The following is a 16,850-nucleotide window of genomic DNA, read 5'->3' on the forward strand; positions in this document are numbered from 1 at the left end:
TTAGCAGAGAAAGCAAGAAAAACATGTTATCTGAACTGGAAGTGGTTAATCTGTATAGGAATGAATGTAAGAGTAGGCCATACAGCCTAATTCACCATTCAATTAGATCATAGCTGATCTGTATTTTAACTCTTGTCTATCTGCCCTGGTTCCGTAACCCTTAATATCCTTGCCAAATAAAAATCTTACCAATCTCAGTTTTGAAATTTTCATTCAGCCCCCAGCCTCAACATTTTCTTGGGGGAGAGAGTTCCAGATTTCCACTACCCTAGCGTGAAGAAGAGCTTTCTGACGTGACCCCTGAATGGCCTCATTTTAAGGGGATGCCCATTTTGTTCAGGACCCCCCAGCAAGGAAACAGCAATTCCCTACCGATCCTATCAACTGCTCTGACCATCTTAAATAGCTGGTCCAGATCACCTCTTACTCCTCTTTATTCCAGGGAATACAGGCCTTAGTCTATGCCATCTCTTCTCTTAATTTAACCCTTTTTAGCCCTGATACTATTTTGAATAATTCACGCTGCGTCTATTCCGAGGGTATTATATCCTTCCTGAGATGCGCTGTCCAGAAATGAATGCAGTTACTCCATGTACATTCTAACCAGTGCTCTGTACAGCTGTAACATATCTTCCACCCCAAGTTATTCCATATACCCCTTGACATAAAAGCCAATGTTCCATTAGCCTTTTACTTGTCCATTGACTTTTAGTGATTTCTTTAACTGAACCCCAAATCTCTCTGCTCATTTGCAGTTTCCACCTTCTTACCATTTAGAAAATACTCCACTCTTATTTGGCTCCAAAGTGGATGGCCTCACACTTTCGCCACACCGACATCCATCTGCCACAGTTTTGCATGATAATTCATTAAATGGAGCATATGGATGTGAATAGTTAAAACATTGGCTCCTTTCCCACCTCTACACTCAGTGCTGTGCATTTTTATATTAAAAGGAAAGTTGCTAACCTTCAGCAGCTTAGCATGCAGGAGGAGTGTGTAGGCAGCCTCAGTATAGTTTTCACAGTCCAGGTGCAGATCTCGAAGCTTATATAGATATCTGCAGAGCACAAACAAAACAGTGAGAAACACTGAAGATTATTGTTATTGCCCTGTAATTACTGAGCTGTAATTAACTCGAGAAAAAAATTATTAAATTATATGATTTTGGATAGTTGCAGTGATAGCAATTGTCAAAATAACATCCATTAGTGCACACAATTGTTTTCAAGGGGTGCAATATGAGTATAAGACCAGAAGACATAGGAGCAAAAGTAGGCCATTCGGCCCATTGAGTCTGCTCCACTATTCATTGAGATCATGGCTGATCTGATAATCTTCAACTCCACTTTCCTGCCGTTCCCCCCATAATCCTTGATTCCCTTACTGATTAAAAACTCATCTATCTCAGCATTGAATATATTTAATGACCCAGCCTCTACAGCCCTCTGCAATAAAGAATTCCATGGATTCACTACCCTCAGAGAAGAAACTCCTCCTCATCTCTGTTTTAAATGGGTGACCCCTTACTCTGAGATTATGCCCTCCAGTCCTAGACTCTACCACAAGGGGAATCAACCTCTCAGCATCTACTCTGTCAAGCCCCCTAAGAACCTTATGTTTCAATAAGGACGCCTCTCATTCTTCTAAACTCCAATGACTGCAGGCCCAATCTACTCAACCTCTCCTCATAAGAAAATTCCTCCGTACCTGGGATCAACCTACTGAACCTTTTCTGGACTGCTTCCAATTCCAGTATATCTTTCCTTGGACAAGGACACCAAAACTGTTCACAGTATTCTAGGTGTGGTCTAACGAGTACTTATATAGTTTTAGCAAGACTTCCCTGTTTTTATACTCCATTCCCTTGAAATAAAGTCCAGCATTCCATTTGCCTTCCCTATTACCTGCTAAACTTGTATATTAGCTTTTTGGAATTCATGCACGAAGACTCCCAAATCCATCTGTGCTGCAGATTTCTGCAGTGTTTCTCCATTTAAACAATATTCAGCTCCTCTATTCTTCCTACCAATTTCACATTTTTCCACATTGTATTCCATCTGTCAAGTTTTTGCCCACTCACCTAACCTGTCTATACCCCTCTGTAAACTCTTTGTGTCATCCTCACCACTTGCCTTCCCACCTATTTTTGGGTCATCCACAAACTTGGCAATAGTACTTCCACTTCCCTCATCTAAGTCATTAATATATATAGTAAATAATTGAGGCCCCAGCACTGATCCCTGTGTAACTCCACTAGTTACAGGCTGCCATCCTGAAAATCCCCCCTTATCCCAACTCTCTGTCTTCTATTAGTTAGCCAATCCTCTATCCATGCTAATATACTACCCCCAACACCATGGGCTCTTATCTTATTAAGTAGATTGATAACAAGGAGCAAGCTGCTAAAGACTGAAAATTACTGTCAGTGGTTTTCTTGTGTGAAGGCATTACATGCTCACATCAAGGCCCCCCTCTCTTCATTTACTTTAAATGGGTTATTGCCTCTATTAAAATGACAGTGAGGGGAGTTTACTCTGAATGTACTCAGTGCTTCTCTGATAACATCAGTCAATGTAATTTTTATTAAATATCTTTGCTTAGTTCCTGAGGGGACTTGGGACAGGGTGGGTGTGGAGAGGATGGTTCCGCCTGTGGGATAATCTAGAACTCAGGCTCACTGTTTAAAAATAAAGGTTCCCCCATTTAAAGAGAGTAGAATAGGGTTGAGACACTTTGGAATTCTCTTCCTCAAAAGGTGGTTTAGGCAGTTTTTGAATATCTTTAAGGCAGAGATAGATAGATTGTTGATAAGCAAGGGGGTGAAAGGTTACCGGGTGTAGGCAGGAATGTGGATTTAAGGTTAAAATTAGATCAGTCATGATCTTATTGAATGGCGGAGCAGGCTCGAGTGGCTGAGTGGCTTGCTCCTGCTCTTACTTTGTATGTTTGTATGTATATATTCTGGCACCCTGGTGTGCTCTTACACACCGTGTAGCATATATTTCTGCAGCAAGTTCCTTTTCCCTTATATCTCCCTTCCTGGATCTCCTTATAAACTTATGTCAACATCTGCTCCTTTTAATTTCCCCCTCCTATCTCATCCTCTCCTTTATATTTCCTCTCAGTGCCCCTCCTTACATTTAGGCCCCCTTTACTTTAGCTCATTTAATTTCTTGGTTGGAAGGTAGCAGACAGAGAGTAGGGTTAAAGGGTTTGCTCTCTGATTAACAGGATGTGACAACTGGTGTTCACCAAGGACATGTGCTGGAGCAAAAGCAAAATATTGTGGAAGTCTGAAATGAAAACTGAAAATGCCAGAAATACTCAGAAGGGCAGGCCACATTGGTGGAGAGAGAAACAAGAGTTTACATTTCAAGTATTCCTGACATTCTGATAAAAGGTCATTGGCCTGAAATGTTAACTCTGTTTCACTCTCCACCAATGTTGCCTGATCTGATTGACTACTTCCAGCATTTTCTGTTTCACCGTAAATATCAATGACTTGGATGAAGGAATAGAGATTTGTATATCTAAGTTTGCAGATAACATTAAGTTAGGTGGCATAGTAAATTTATCTTTCCTCACCTAGCTCCTCTCTCTTTTTCCCCTTTCTGATTCCTCTTCTCTTTCATGCCCTTTAGCTGCCCTCCATTCTATTCCCTGTCCCTCCTCCCCTTCTCTTTTATAACCTCAAAGCCTTATATCCTCTCTTCTTGTTCTCCCTTCTTTTATGTTCCTCTCTTAGCTCCCCTCCTTTACATCACCTTTCCCAGCTCCCCAATCACCTCAATTCTCTCAGCTCCACTTCTCCTTGCTGTGCTCCAGGCCGAGCATCCATCTCCTCATTATTCTCACCATTAAGGTCCCTTGCTTAATTCACCCCCTTCCCCTAAATCCATTTACCCACTTTTCTATATTCCTTCATATCATTATTCACAAAAATCCATCAATCTCTGTCTTGAAAGCACCAATCATCCTTTGGAAGTGGTGGGGCAGAGAATTACACATTTCCACTACCCTTTGTGTGAGGAGGTGCTCCCTGATTTCACTCCCAAGTGGCTTGACCATTTAGGCTTGTGGGTCCTTATACTGGCTTCCCCACCAGAGGAAATAACTTCTCTGTATCTATCCTGCCAGTTGGATCACCCCCTCAACCATCTAAACTCAAGACAGTACAAACCAAGTATACAGCCTGTACTCAGAAATTAACTCCTTAAACCTTGGTAAAATTCTGGTTGCGATGTGGCCTCCCAAGGTCAACATATCTTTCCTGAGGTTGTGTGCCCAAAATGATGGTAAAAAGAAAAAATAAGCTGCAAAACTTGGGAATAAACAGTTTTTGGAAATCTACAGGTCAGTCAGAAACTGTGAAGAGAAGGAAAAATCAGTTCCTTCTCTTCGAAAAACTGGAAACCAGTGTATATCCAGCATTTTTGGATTATTAGTCAAACTTTGAGGTTCCTACCTATTTCCAATGACTTTTTATCAATTTTGTGAAGAATTGGGGATTCCAATTAATCATCAATCCTATTGGATGTTTAATTGTATGCATTATTGAACTCCTCCCATGGAGATTTCCATGCAAATTTGATATTCTCTGGAACACCATGACCTGTATTTCTATCGCATCTTTCCAAACCAACACACTTAACAGCCAATGAAGTGGAGCCCCTGTTGCAATGTAAGATATGTTGTAGCGCACAGCAAGTTTACACGATCAGCAATGTGATAATAACTGGAAAATCTATTTTTTGAGACATTGGTCGAGGGATAAATATTGCCCAGGACATCGGGGAGTTAGAACTCCCCTATTTTTCTTCAAATAGCATCACTGGATCTTTTATGTCCATTTGAAAATGTCCATCGGTTTAGTATCTCACCTGAAAAGGGGCACCATTGAATTAAATATTGCACTGCAGCATTGTCCTAGACTATGTGCTGAAATATCTGGAGTAGGACTAGAGCTCACAACCTTCTGATTTAGGCCAGAGTGCTATGGCTGCCATGCCAGAATCCTCTGATTCACACCGTTGTGATTGTCAGCTGAGGGTTCATAGTACAGAGTTAACTATTGAGCTGGGATTCTTAATACAGCTCAGTTGAGCTCAGCATGGGTCTCAACCTTATTACACATAATGTTGATGGAAGGCAAGGGAGGTGGTTGACAGGGCTGACAGAATTAATCTGCATTTTTTAAAAATGATTTTCTCATGGTTCCTTCCTCCCTTACGGAAGTTGTGGACTCTTACTGTGGTACTCTGTCTACTGCCCTCTGGCATTTCACCCAATTAACCTTCTTTGTGTGTATACCTGGACAAGGCTGTTAAGCCATGGAGTGCATAACAGTGCTTCCAGATCCAACACTCCTCTGCCGCATCATAGAAGAGATCATTGTGATCAAGATCAGAGACCATCCTAGACAGTTTTTCACCTCTGGAAACTTTCCTCCTGGCTTAACCAGATGCAGGCTGATAGGAGGGGTAGGATGGGGGCTTGAGCCTGGGGCCACCCGTGATTTACAGGCTTCGAGACCACTGCGGACACACAAGCAGTTGAGGTGACTGCAAGAGCTTTATGAAGCAAAATAAATGGAAGGAAACATGTCCAATAAAGCACACGGACCGACAGGAAGAGATGATGAATTAATGAGAGTTCACTTGCTCATATTTAATACCTAAGCATGATTACAAGACAGTAATCTAATTGAGAGGCTCCAATTACATTAAAAAGCATGGCAGCTGAACTCCAATATGTTTCACATGAGCACTGGGATTAGATTACTGTCTACACACAGCAATCTTTTGTTATATAATATACATGATTTCAGTTTTACGTTTGGAGTTTAAATTTAGTTTGGGACAGATCAGACTATGATTGTCGGTTTACCCCACCCCCACCCCCCCCCCCACCCCCCCCCGCCCCCATCCACCCCCGTCCCACTATAAGGTACAATCTTGGAGATAGGGGCACAAATACTGTAGGTCTGATCAAGAAATCATATACATATGAACACTGGTGAATAGGAAAAGACCCTCTGTTCCATCCAGCCTCTCCCTTTGGTAGCAAAATATGTACACCCTCTATGTTACTCCGAGTCCCAATGTAATCAAAACTAGGCCAGGATTGATGTCAGTTTACAGCACAGAGAAGGTTAACAACAGAGATTGCCAATTTTTCTCCCCCTCCTCATCGGGATATGTCATTGACACTCTCACCTCAGAATCTGAAGGTCATATGTTTGAACCCCACTCCGGAGAATTGAGTCCTTCATTCAGGCTGACAGTTCAGGGCGGTGCTGAGGAAGCATTGCTCTTTCAGAGGTGCTGTCTTTCACATGAGATTTTAAATCAAGACCCCGTCTGCCCTCTCAGGTAGATGGTAAATATCTCATGGCATATTTGGAGAAGAGCGGGGAGTCCTCCTTATGTATATCCTTTATCTAACATTATTAAAAGACTGAGGTTGTGAAAGGCGCTATATAAAAATGACTCCTTCCCCCTGCCCCCCACCCCCCCCCCCCATCCCCACAAGATGAATCTTGCAGGGTTTTGTGCTCACAGGAATGTCTGAGGCACATCTAAATTACCATTGTCCATATGGGCCTGGCATTAAAAGGGTTAATGTGGGACTGGGTACAGTACCACAAGCACAGTGATGTAAGTGACCTGCACATAAAGGTCAGTATAATGTTGGACAGAGCTGTGTGTAGAAACAAGCATGGAGACAGCTCCTAGCTTTGACCCTTTACTGTACCTATGTATACAGTTTCTAGTAGTTAATACTTACTGATGAATCAGCTAAGACTATGATTACCTTATTAAGGCTGACTGAACAACACCCAACACCTTACAACAGTGGCTCTAGAGAGTGTCAATAGATTGTTACTTCATGGTCCAACATCTGACATACATTGGTGTACAGTAAGGGTCCTTGGGTTACAGGAACATTGGATCAGTTTGAAAAATGTACATATGTTGTGCTGATTCAGGTGAATGAAACTTTCTCATTTTATAGTAACTAGGCCAAAACAAGCTCAGGTCACTCACAGCCAGATTATAGTAAAGCTGCCTCAGCTCTGCACCACCAGAGTGCCTCCACCATCCACCCTCAACCCAAAACTTATCCCAAACACTTCTCTGTACAGCACTAATGGGAATATCCCCCTATTTCTTACACCAGCCTCTCTCTAAATCCCCTGGGTGAGATTGCTAATGGCATTGGACGGTTTGATGCTGTAGTCCAGGAACCACTAGAAAAGGATCAAAAGTGACCAACCCATTTCATACAGGACCATTCCAGCCAGCAAACAAAGGACTATTTCATCCCAATCGACCAACTAGATTTCAACTCAGGCTCCAGAGGTCAATGAGCAGTGTCAAAGTGGTTATTCTCCTCCTCTATCCCTAAATAAAAGAGTTGAAAAGAAATCTTGATTCTTCGGTCTGTAAACTAAATATTAGACCAGGCAGTATAAGACTATACTCAAGTCTTTGAAGGGCTACTTATGTTGCAGTTGTCTGCATTACAGCAACACATACTGACGTTCAACTAGGGAGGAAACAAACAACTAACCCATGCATCAAACTAGTAACAGTGTCAAAACCCCTCAGAGAAGGCTGCAAAAGAACTTTATTCATTCTCGCTGTTGCTAGTCAGGCCAGAAGTAATTGTTCATTTCTAGTTGCCCTGGGAAGATGGCGATGGGCCATGTTATTGAACGACTGCTATTCTAGTGGAAGCCTCATTGCCATTTGATAGGCCTGAGTGGCTGGTTACCTTCAGAGGGCAGCTAAGAGTCAAACATGTTGGTGTGGGACTGGAGTCACATATAAGACCAGGCAAGTTAAGGACAGTAGGTTATCCTCTTTAATGGACTTTATTGAATCAGTTGGAGTTGTTACAACAATCAACAGCTTCATGGTCACTTCTACTGACCCAAGCTTTGTATGTCCAGCACTTTCTTTAAGTCAAATTCAAATTCTCAAACAGCCTAGGGATTTGAATTCACCTTCACTGGACTGTTAGTTCAAATTTCTGATTAGTAATCTCGTAACATCACTGTGACACAACTGTACCCATACTTGCACAAATTGTTGAGTGCTTGTTCGTCATCTTCCTTTTCATCATGGGCATTCCTTACCTTAGAGTGTATCTCCCACGTATGTCATGTCCCCTCATCAAACCCTAAATAAAACTAACATTCTGCTAAGCTGTTACAAGGGTTCTGTGTTGAGTTGGAATTACATAAACCTTCTCATGGTATCACGAGGGAGTTTGAGTTCGATTCCAATGCTATATTGCTACCCGATTGATCTTGGTCGTAGGGCACAGTGACTACACACTGACAGGTGAGCCAGAGCTTGGAATTATTTTTAATGCTCTCCTTATTGACCTCAATCCCATGAACTGAGAACACTGGACCCCACCAGCCTCTAGATGCTGTCTTCAGATGCTGAAGCTTGGTGGCTTCAGGGGAAGGCTAGAGATGAAAATGGACACTAATGAGCAAACCTATGTTCAGTCAAGATTCATCTTTGCCTTAGCTCCTGTGTGATCCCTTTTGATTGCTGTATTATTTATTGCATTCCAAATTTGAAATTCAAAACAACTCGCAGACTCCACAGGCAGAACTTTCCACTTGGCACATGGGCGTGCGCCCGACACACTCGAGCGTAAAATAGCACGTGATGATGTCGGGTGAGCGTCCTGATGTTCTTGCGCACTTGCGTGATATTTCGGTCAGCAAGCACGCACTAACTCGGAAGCGCGCCTGCCGACAATTAAGAGGGCTATTAAGCCCATTAATATCGCTGTTAACTGGGATTTTTCACTGCCTGTCCAGCGTTACAGTTGGCGAACGGGCAAAAGGGCCAGGGGGCCTTTGCATTTTTCAGGAAACCTCATCCAAGGGTGGGATGAGCTTTCCACCATTAAATTTAAAAAATAAAAAGTTTGGACAGAATTTTCATGTTACATATGTTCAGGTAACTGTTTCTGATCCGTGGGCATTTTTTCCGGATTTTAAAATCTTTATTTTTTGTATTTAAATTCCTCAGCTCTCTGAAGCAGCTCCCTGATTGCAGAGAGCTTTCATTCCACGCTCCCCCATGCCTGCGCTGACTTCAGTGCTCCCCCTCCTCCCGCCCCCAACCCAGGCAGCACTGACCATACCTTTAATTGGCCAGCTAGCGTGAAACCATGCTCAGGGGCCAATTATGGTCGGTGGTCCATTTCCGGACCGCTCCCGGAGCCATCGATCGCAGTTACCCGCCAAGCTGAAAACTCTGATCCATATTGCTGCTTATCAGCAAATGTAAACTCTCTCCTTTTTACTTCAGAAAACACCAATGAAGAGATTATGGGAGTCAAGTGTCATCACATTGCATCAAGTGAAATATGATTCTGCAATGCTGAGCTTGTAGAGAAGACAGATTGTATAGTCATGACTTAACATTGTTATTTACATACCTTATATACATCTCTTCCCGGTTTATATCCTTGTAGAAATTCTGTGACAGAAACAATAGCCTCTGGTTACTTAAACAATACACACAACTTTAAATAGCTTTAGAATATTGTGGGAGAGTTCAGTCACAAAACTGAAGCAGACAATAACACCCAAGACTAGAAATAGATCTGGAAGAGAGAAAGCAGGTTAATGGTTTGCATAAGGTCCTTCCCTCAGACAGTCACTTCTGGTTGTTCCTCACACATGGGAAAGATGTCTAAGCACTTTAGTGGAAAAGTTACAACACAGGAAGAGGCCATTCAGTCCATCATGTTAGCACTGGCCAAAAAAAGAGAAAAAAAACTAGCCAACCATTCTATTCTCACCTTTCAGCATGTGGTCCGTAGCATTGCAGGTTACAGCACTTTAGTTGTAGATCCAGGTCCCATTTAAAAGAGTTGAGGGTTTCTGCCTCCACCACCAAACCAGGCAGCAAATCCCAGACACCCATCGCCTTCTGGGTGAAGAAGTTCTTACTCGTGTCCCCTCAATCCTTCCGCCAATCATCTTAAATGCTAACTGAAAACTGCCTCCTCAGCTAGGGGAAACAAATCTTTCTAGGCCCCTCATAATCTTGTACACCTCAATTAGGTCACCCCTCAGCCTCCTCTGTTCTAAGGAAAAAAACCCCAGCCTATCCAATCTTTCCTCATAAATAGGAATAGAGGAACCTGAGCAGTGAGGGCTGAAGGGAAAATGGAAAGACTTTTAGAAGGAGGGATAAAGTCATGCATTAGAAAAAGGGTTTTTAAGGAGAATTGTGGAACGTGAAGACTTGTGTCAATGTAACTGAAAAACTGGAAGAATTTCCAAGGATCTGGGGTATAATCACTGAAATCACAAGTAGCCAGAGGAGAAAAGGCTGGATATGGAGCTGTGAGTTTGGTTTAGGTCACAGTGTTAGGGTGAGGTGAAGCCAAGTGGACATCCAAAAGCAAAGTCAAGGATTTTAAAATCTATTGGAAGAGCTGCTGAAATTTGGAAGGGAATGGGCTGGTGGGGAATATGTGAGTCAGTTGTAGTGAAGGCATGATACTTGACATTCTGACTGAGTTGTAATTTGTGGAGCCAAGAGAGCATTGGAGTTGCCAAGGGTGAAGGCAGCCAAGGTGTAAACTAGGATTTTGGCAGCACTGGGGAGGCAGAGATACAAGAGCAAACCAAATGAAGGGAAGGGAACAACAACAGGGAAAAGTTAGGAGTCAACTGTGTTGGCTCCATCACAAACAGGCAGCGAATGAGTTCAATGTTTCAGAGTCTGTAGAAAAATAGGTTTAATAAGTTAGAAAGAAGTGAGAGAGTCCTAGAATGGGATCAAAATTCTACCATGAATTCATTGCTCTATTTAGACTTTTTATGGGTTAAGAAATGTTCTGTTTTTGCACCACTTGGACGTGGAAGCAGAGATTACCTGGGAAATATGGAACTGCACCTTAAACTCCCTCAGATGTACACAGTCCCATTTCACCATTTGTAAAAGGGTAGGGGAGTTCTCCCCAATGTCCTGGCCAATATTTATCCCTTATCCGGCATCACTAAAAAACTGACTATCTGGTCATTATCTCATGCTGTTCATAGGAACTTGCAAATTAGGCTGCCAAATTACAATGCTTTATAATTTCACATGCTAATTTTGCTAAGAATCAAATCAAAGCAATAAAAAGTAATTGAAGTGCAGTGGAGCTGCAAGATATTTCTCCATGGGCTATCTGTGCGTGTTGAAACTACATCCATGGCAAGCGTGTTCAAACACAATCCACAAGATTATTCCTTACTTCTAAGTAAGGGGCTCTGAACTAATATTGATGAACTGAAGCATTGGGACCATCAGTGGGACATGGGAAATTGTTGGATAGAGGCAGGGAGAGAAGAAATAATACAGGATGTCAAGGCAGGATAGTGTCAAGCATGGGCCTTAAATTTGACAACTGCGGGAAGAAAGATTAAATTAAATGCTGGATGAGAACAGGAGCTGGGATGTGAAATAGATTCTGATTATAACATGCCCATTATGACAAAAGATTCAAGGAGAGTGATTTCACCTGCTGTTTTGCTATCAAAGGACAATAAAGGCAATTTTTATGCTTCAGATATTTTGTTGTCCTTCTGAACTAGGGTGGTAAGATTACACCTTTAACTCTAACATAGTGACTTTTCATCATGATTTAGGGGGCAGGCATGAGGGGGGGCAGAGTGAGATTTCCACATAGTGAAAGAGGGAGTCAACTCCTTTCGTGCTCCTTGTGCGGCAGTGTCACAACAGCTTTGGAGGAGGCCAGTGCCAGGAATATCTTGGGGCGGAGTGCAGGAGCCTCAGAGAAAATTTACCCCCTTAGGGAAGGATACGCATCTGCCAGCTGGGGTATGGGTAGTGAGGAAAAATAACTTGCATTTATACACTGCCTCTCAATTTCAGAGTGCCCAAAGCTCTTTGACAGCCAATTAATTAGTTACTGATGTAATGTAGGAAAAAACAAAAGTTCATTTGGCAAAGCAAGATCCCACAAACGGCAATAAGATAATGACCAGAAAATCAAGTTTGATGAACAAAGGCATAGGATATTTTATGTCCACTTAAGAGGGATGACTGTTTACTGTCTCATCCAAAAGACAAAACCTCCAAACGTGCAGTACTCTCTTGATGCTGCTCTGAAGTGCCTGCAATTGTGTGCTCAAGAGTCCCTGGAGTGGAGCTTGAGTCCATGGGGCAGGATTTTCCCTTCGTTGGGCGGGTGCGGCGGTGGGGTCCGGGAGCGGCTGCGCAACGATCCACTGCCCACGATCAGACCCCATCTGCGATTTCACGCTGGCTGGCCAATTAACGGTCAGTCAGCGTGAAACACTCACTGAAAGCCTCAGTGCTGCCGGGGTGTGGGTGGGAGGAGGGCGAGCGCTGAAGTTTGCGCATGCACGGGGGTGCGCTCAATGAAAGCTCCCTGAAGGCACAAAGCTGCCTCAGGGAGCTGAATATTTGTAAAATGAAAAAAGAATCTATAAATAATATAAACATGTCCCCACATACGACTATCACATGAAGAGGGACATGTTAAAAATTAATTTAAAATTTTTTAATATTTTTATTCACTATTGGAAACCTCATCCTGCCCATGGATGAGGTTTCACAAAAAATGCAAAGGCTGCCTGGCCTATTCGCCCACCCGTCAACTGTAAGGTTGGATGGACAGCAAAACGTTCTACTTAATTACCTGCTTAAGGGCTTTAATAGGCCTCTTAACTGTCGACGGGCATGCTGCTGACTCTCGCGCGTGCCTACTGATCGAAATATCGCGCAAGTGCACGATGGTGTCGGGACGCTCGCCCGACATCATCACGCACTATTTCATGCTCGGGCATGTCAGGCGTGCACCCGCCCGCTGAGCTGAAAATCCAGGCCATCACATTCTGCCTCCAGCGAGCATGTTGCAAACAGAACCAAGACAGAGAAAACCCAAGAAGAAAAGGGGGTTTCAGAGAGCGGTAAATAAATTCCCTTTACATGAAACATCTTATAATAATTCATATTTAAACACTGGCTAAACTGATTGAGCTAGCAATCCAGGAAAAGTGCCAGATTTGGCCCCAGATCTTGGCTAACCGAACTGATTTCACCCAGGGTGTCAGCAGGGGCAGAACAATTAGGTCTCAGCATGGCTGGGTTAAGTACAAGCTAATTAGTTAGGGATTCTGCTCCTAATTTCCACCTAGCAACTGCTGTTCGAAAGTATGAGAGTTTTCAGTGATGCTCCAACAGTTGAATAGTCTTCCACTCATTATGTAGGCTCACATGCATGGAGGCGAGGCCTCCAACTGGAAGGTGGCATGGGAACAGTGCATGGGGAACTGGTCCATGGCCAGAGTGAACAGCATCAGGAGAAAAGACAAGGGCAGGGGGAAATTGGTTTTTAAAACCTGTGCCAATCCTTCAGTGAGGCACTTGGCAGCTTTCCTGAATCAATTTTGAGTTTAAAAATTTCAGACTATAATCTTGCCTCCCATTTTGTTTCCTTTTCTTTGCAGTTTCCAATCTTATGCTTCTTGTTTTTGCCTTTGGACGACAGCTGTTCACCATTCTGCAATTCGCACCTCCTCTCGACACACCTTTTGTTTCTTTGGCCGGGATTTTCTGGCCCTGTTGCGGGTGAGGCGGTGCCCCAGCTAGAAGTCCATTGACTTGCAGTGGGACTGGAAGATCGAGGAAGCGGGTGGGTGTGGAAAATCCTGCTATTTGTTTCTTTTCTTTGGCCCGGCAAGCCTAGCTCTTTTATCATTTAATCTCTCCTGTCTTCCACCCTGTCACAAACCTTCCCTTTTGTTCTTTCTCCCACCCTCCCCATTTCACCTGCTAAAAACCCATTAAATTTCTAACTTCTTCCCCAGTTCTGATGAAAGGCATCATTGACCAGAAATGTTTCTCTCTCCACAGATGTTTTCTGGCCTGTTGAGCATTTCCAGCATTTTCTGTTTTAATTTCAGATTTCCAGCATCTGCAGTACTTTGCTCTTGTAACAAAGCTAGTTTAACTTTATTCAATAATGCAATTTCATAAAATATGGGGTCTCAGTGTCCATTCACCTCTGACAGGGGAGCTCTGGCTCAGGCCTGGATTTTCACTGAGTTGGGATGACTCTGTAACCCTTTAAAAACAGGGACCGGTACCTGGTTCCGGGATTCTGGACCCCATTCCCAGGATTTCCGATTTTCAGGAGTGCCCTTTAAGGGTGCGGGCTGGTTCACACCAAAGCTCTGCACCCCACACTCCTTACCTGGCCGGCTCCAGTGCGGGGATGGGCATGTTTTAGTCATCTGCAGTTTTCATGGAGTCGGACCAGGTTATCAATGAGTCGTGGTTCATGGTCCCTCCAAGGTGTTGTAAGCCATAGTCTACCTGAGGGAACCTTTTAAAAGGCAACTACAAGATATCCTCCCCATGCCAAAATATGCCCCCTCAAATAACCTCTATGGCCCATCATGCCCCCTCTGTCAAGCTACTCCAACCCCCCCCTCCCCACCAAAAAACCTCCATAGCTCCTCATGGCCCCTACACAAGGGGATGTCCCTCCACCCACCCATGCCGCTTATGCCCCCATGTCAAGCTGTGCCACTTCCATGCCCAGCATGGATCAGAGAACCAGAGCTGTCAATCAAGCAATATTTTCTCTGAGGTTTGGATGTTTTAGCACTCTAATGGATATCTGGGCTCTCAGCCAAAAATATATAATGAAGCTTGGCTGAGAGCCCAGATATCCATTATGCTTGTTGAAACACCTGAGCCCCAGGGAAAACTATGCTTGATTGACAGCTCTGGCTCTCTGATCTCTGTTGCCAACTGCAGAATGCTTATTTACCCAAGGTTAATAAGTTTCAATTGCTTTCAGTTTCAGCTACTGAAATTTTAAAGAATCCAGATGATTAACATTTTAATTGCTCTGTAGTCAAAAGGACATTTTTTTTAACATAGTGAAAGGCAATGAATAAATGATTGTTTATTAAAGCTTTTTTTTAACACAATCTACTGTCATTATAGGATCCATTGGTTCTATCTAGTATATTGTGGGTCAATGGACATGAAAGTGTCACATCGTGGCACATGGGTCATGAGGGGCCATAGGGTTGTTTGGGGGGCATAATCTGACATGGAGGGCATGAGGGGTCATAGAGGGTGGGTAGGAGGCATGAATGGGTAAGTGTGGTGAGGGGCTGGAGGGCCTTTCTGTTTTTCTTTCAACTGAGATGAAGTCCCACAGCACCTAGGCTGGTCTTTTAAACAGCTTGCCTCTGCACCAAGCAGCCCCTGTGGCTGTCTCCAAACATTTTCCCAGGTCGGCCCGCCTGACTCCAGCCTGCACCCTCCGCTCCTTATTGAAAGTGCCGTCCTTGCGGACACTTTCTCCCGAGGCAGGTGGGCTGAGCCAGGAATTTTCCTGAATCCTGCTACCTGCCTCAAGGCTGAAAATCCAGATGCCAGTGTCAGTTTAGCTTGCTCAGGTTGCTGGAGTGGTATCTGGAGTGAGTGATAACTTGGAACTGGTTTTTAATCATCTTACATGGTCAGGGAGGGATTTTTCAGGCTATTATCCCCCACTGAATTGGCCTTGGATCTTCTGTTTTAAATCAGTATTTTTCTGCCTCTCCCAGTGTTTCGCACGACAATGATGGGGAGGGTATGCTCGGCTGTCACAGTGATTCATTGTTTTGGGACTGGGACAGACTTGCTGGACCAGTTAGCCTTTTCTACCTGTCTTTTAACATGCCACTTCGACCTTCTGGCTCAAAGCTGACAATGCAAGGGCCAAAGATTAAATTCTCCTTTCTTGTTTTGTGAGCCTGGCGTTGGCAGTTAACTTGTCAGTAGGAATTCTTGGATAGCAATGGACACCAGGAAACTGGCCTGATTTTTCCCTTCCATAGCCCCTGATCTTTGAATCCAATTGTAGCTCCCCTTTAGAAGGATGTCAAGACTTTGGAGAGGTGAGACCTGGTAGGGGGAGCTGTGCTGGTGAGGCCTGAGAAGCAGGATGGGGAGGTGGTTGGTGTGATTCTGGTAAAATGAGGCGCGAGGGAGAAGTGGGGGGGTCTTGTTTCAAGACCAGTGAGGCAGTCTGCTTGGTTCACCCCCAACCCCATTCCCCTGGAGCCCAGAACCCCCAGCAACCTTCAGGTCTGCACGGAGCCCTCTCCTCCCTAGCGGTCCAGCTTGAAACCTCCCTGGGCCTGTGCCGGGCCTGACTCCCCAGATTCGGGTCTGAGAGGGCTGCCGTCGAACCTGGCTTCAGAGTGAACTCCCACCCATCCCACGTCAGGCCCGAGTGACTCTACCGACCTGGACACCAGCCCCATCCACCTCCTCCTCCCCAAGCCCCAACTGGACAGGGTCAGACTCTCCTAACCCAAAACATGCACCTGTCAAAGCCCGGGACCTTTGCCATGCTATGCTAGGCTGTGCCGGCCAGTGCTGCTTCCTCATGACTGTGTCTGCCCATGCTCATTGTGCCAGCTCTGAACTCCGCATGGGCAGCAGCATATTGCACATGGACAGACACCAACCTTAACCAGCAACAAGAGGAAAGAAATCCAAGGCAAATGACATCCTGGGAAGCCCACATGAGGGCAAATTCTGGGACGGTTGGACACCCTGACTCTATGGTGGTTTAATAGAGGCAACCAAAATGGTTTTATGCACCCCTTGTTTCCTCCCCCTCCCCTCACCACAACTTTTTATCTTTGTCCTTTCAGATACACAACATCATTAACCTGATCAGGCAGTGGTGGAAGAGAAAGAGTGGAAGAGCAAGAAGACAGTGATGAAGAAGGTATGGAATTCCTCGTTCTGACACTTGCA

At 44.2% G+C, this 16,850-nt stretch overlaps 1 protein-coding gene across 3 annotated transcripts in view; it reads right to left on the reverse strand.

The window, feature by feature from the left end:
- LOC121280741 (dedicator of cytokinesis protein 2-like) overlaps window positions 1–16,850 on the reverse strand; it is a 627,095-nt gene that overhangs the window by 115,986 nt on the left and 494,259 nt on the right. For all 3 annotated transcript variants that reach the window (XM_041192879.1, XM_041192878.1, XM_041192880.1), the window contains 2 exons: window positions 9,472–9,512; window positions 970–1,060 (listed from right to left, as the gene is read on the reverse strand). In XM_041192879.1, the coding sequence (XP_041048813.1) occupies window positions 970–1,060; window positions 9,472–9,512 (132 nt within the window). The remainder of the gene's footprint in view (window positions 1–969; window positions 1,061–9,471; window positions 9,513–16,850) is intronic.

The sequence above is a fragment of the Carcharodon carcharias genome, chromosome 8 (assembly GCF_017639515.1).
Source record: "Carcharodon carcharias isolate sCarCar2 chromosome 8, sCarCar2.pri, whole genome shotgun sequence".
Classification (NCBI taxonomy): Eukaryota; Metazoa; Chordata; class Chondrichthyes; order Lamniformes; family Lamnidae; genus Carcharodon; species Carcharodon carcharias.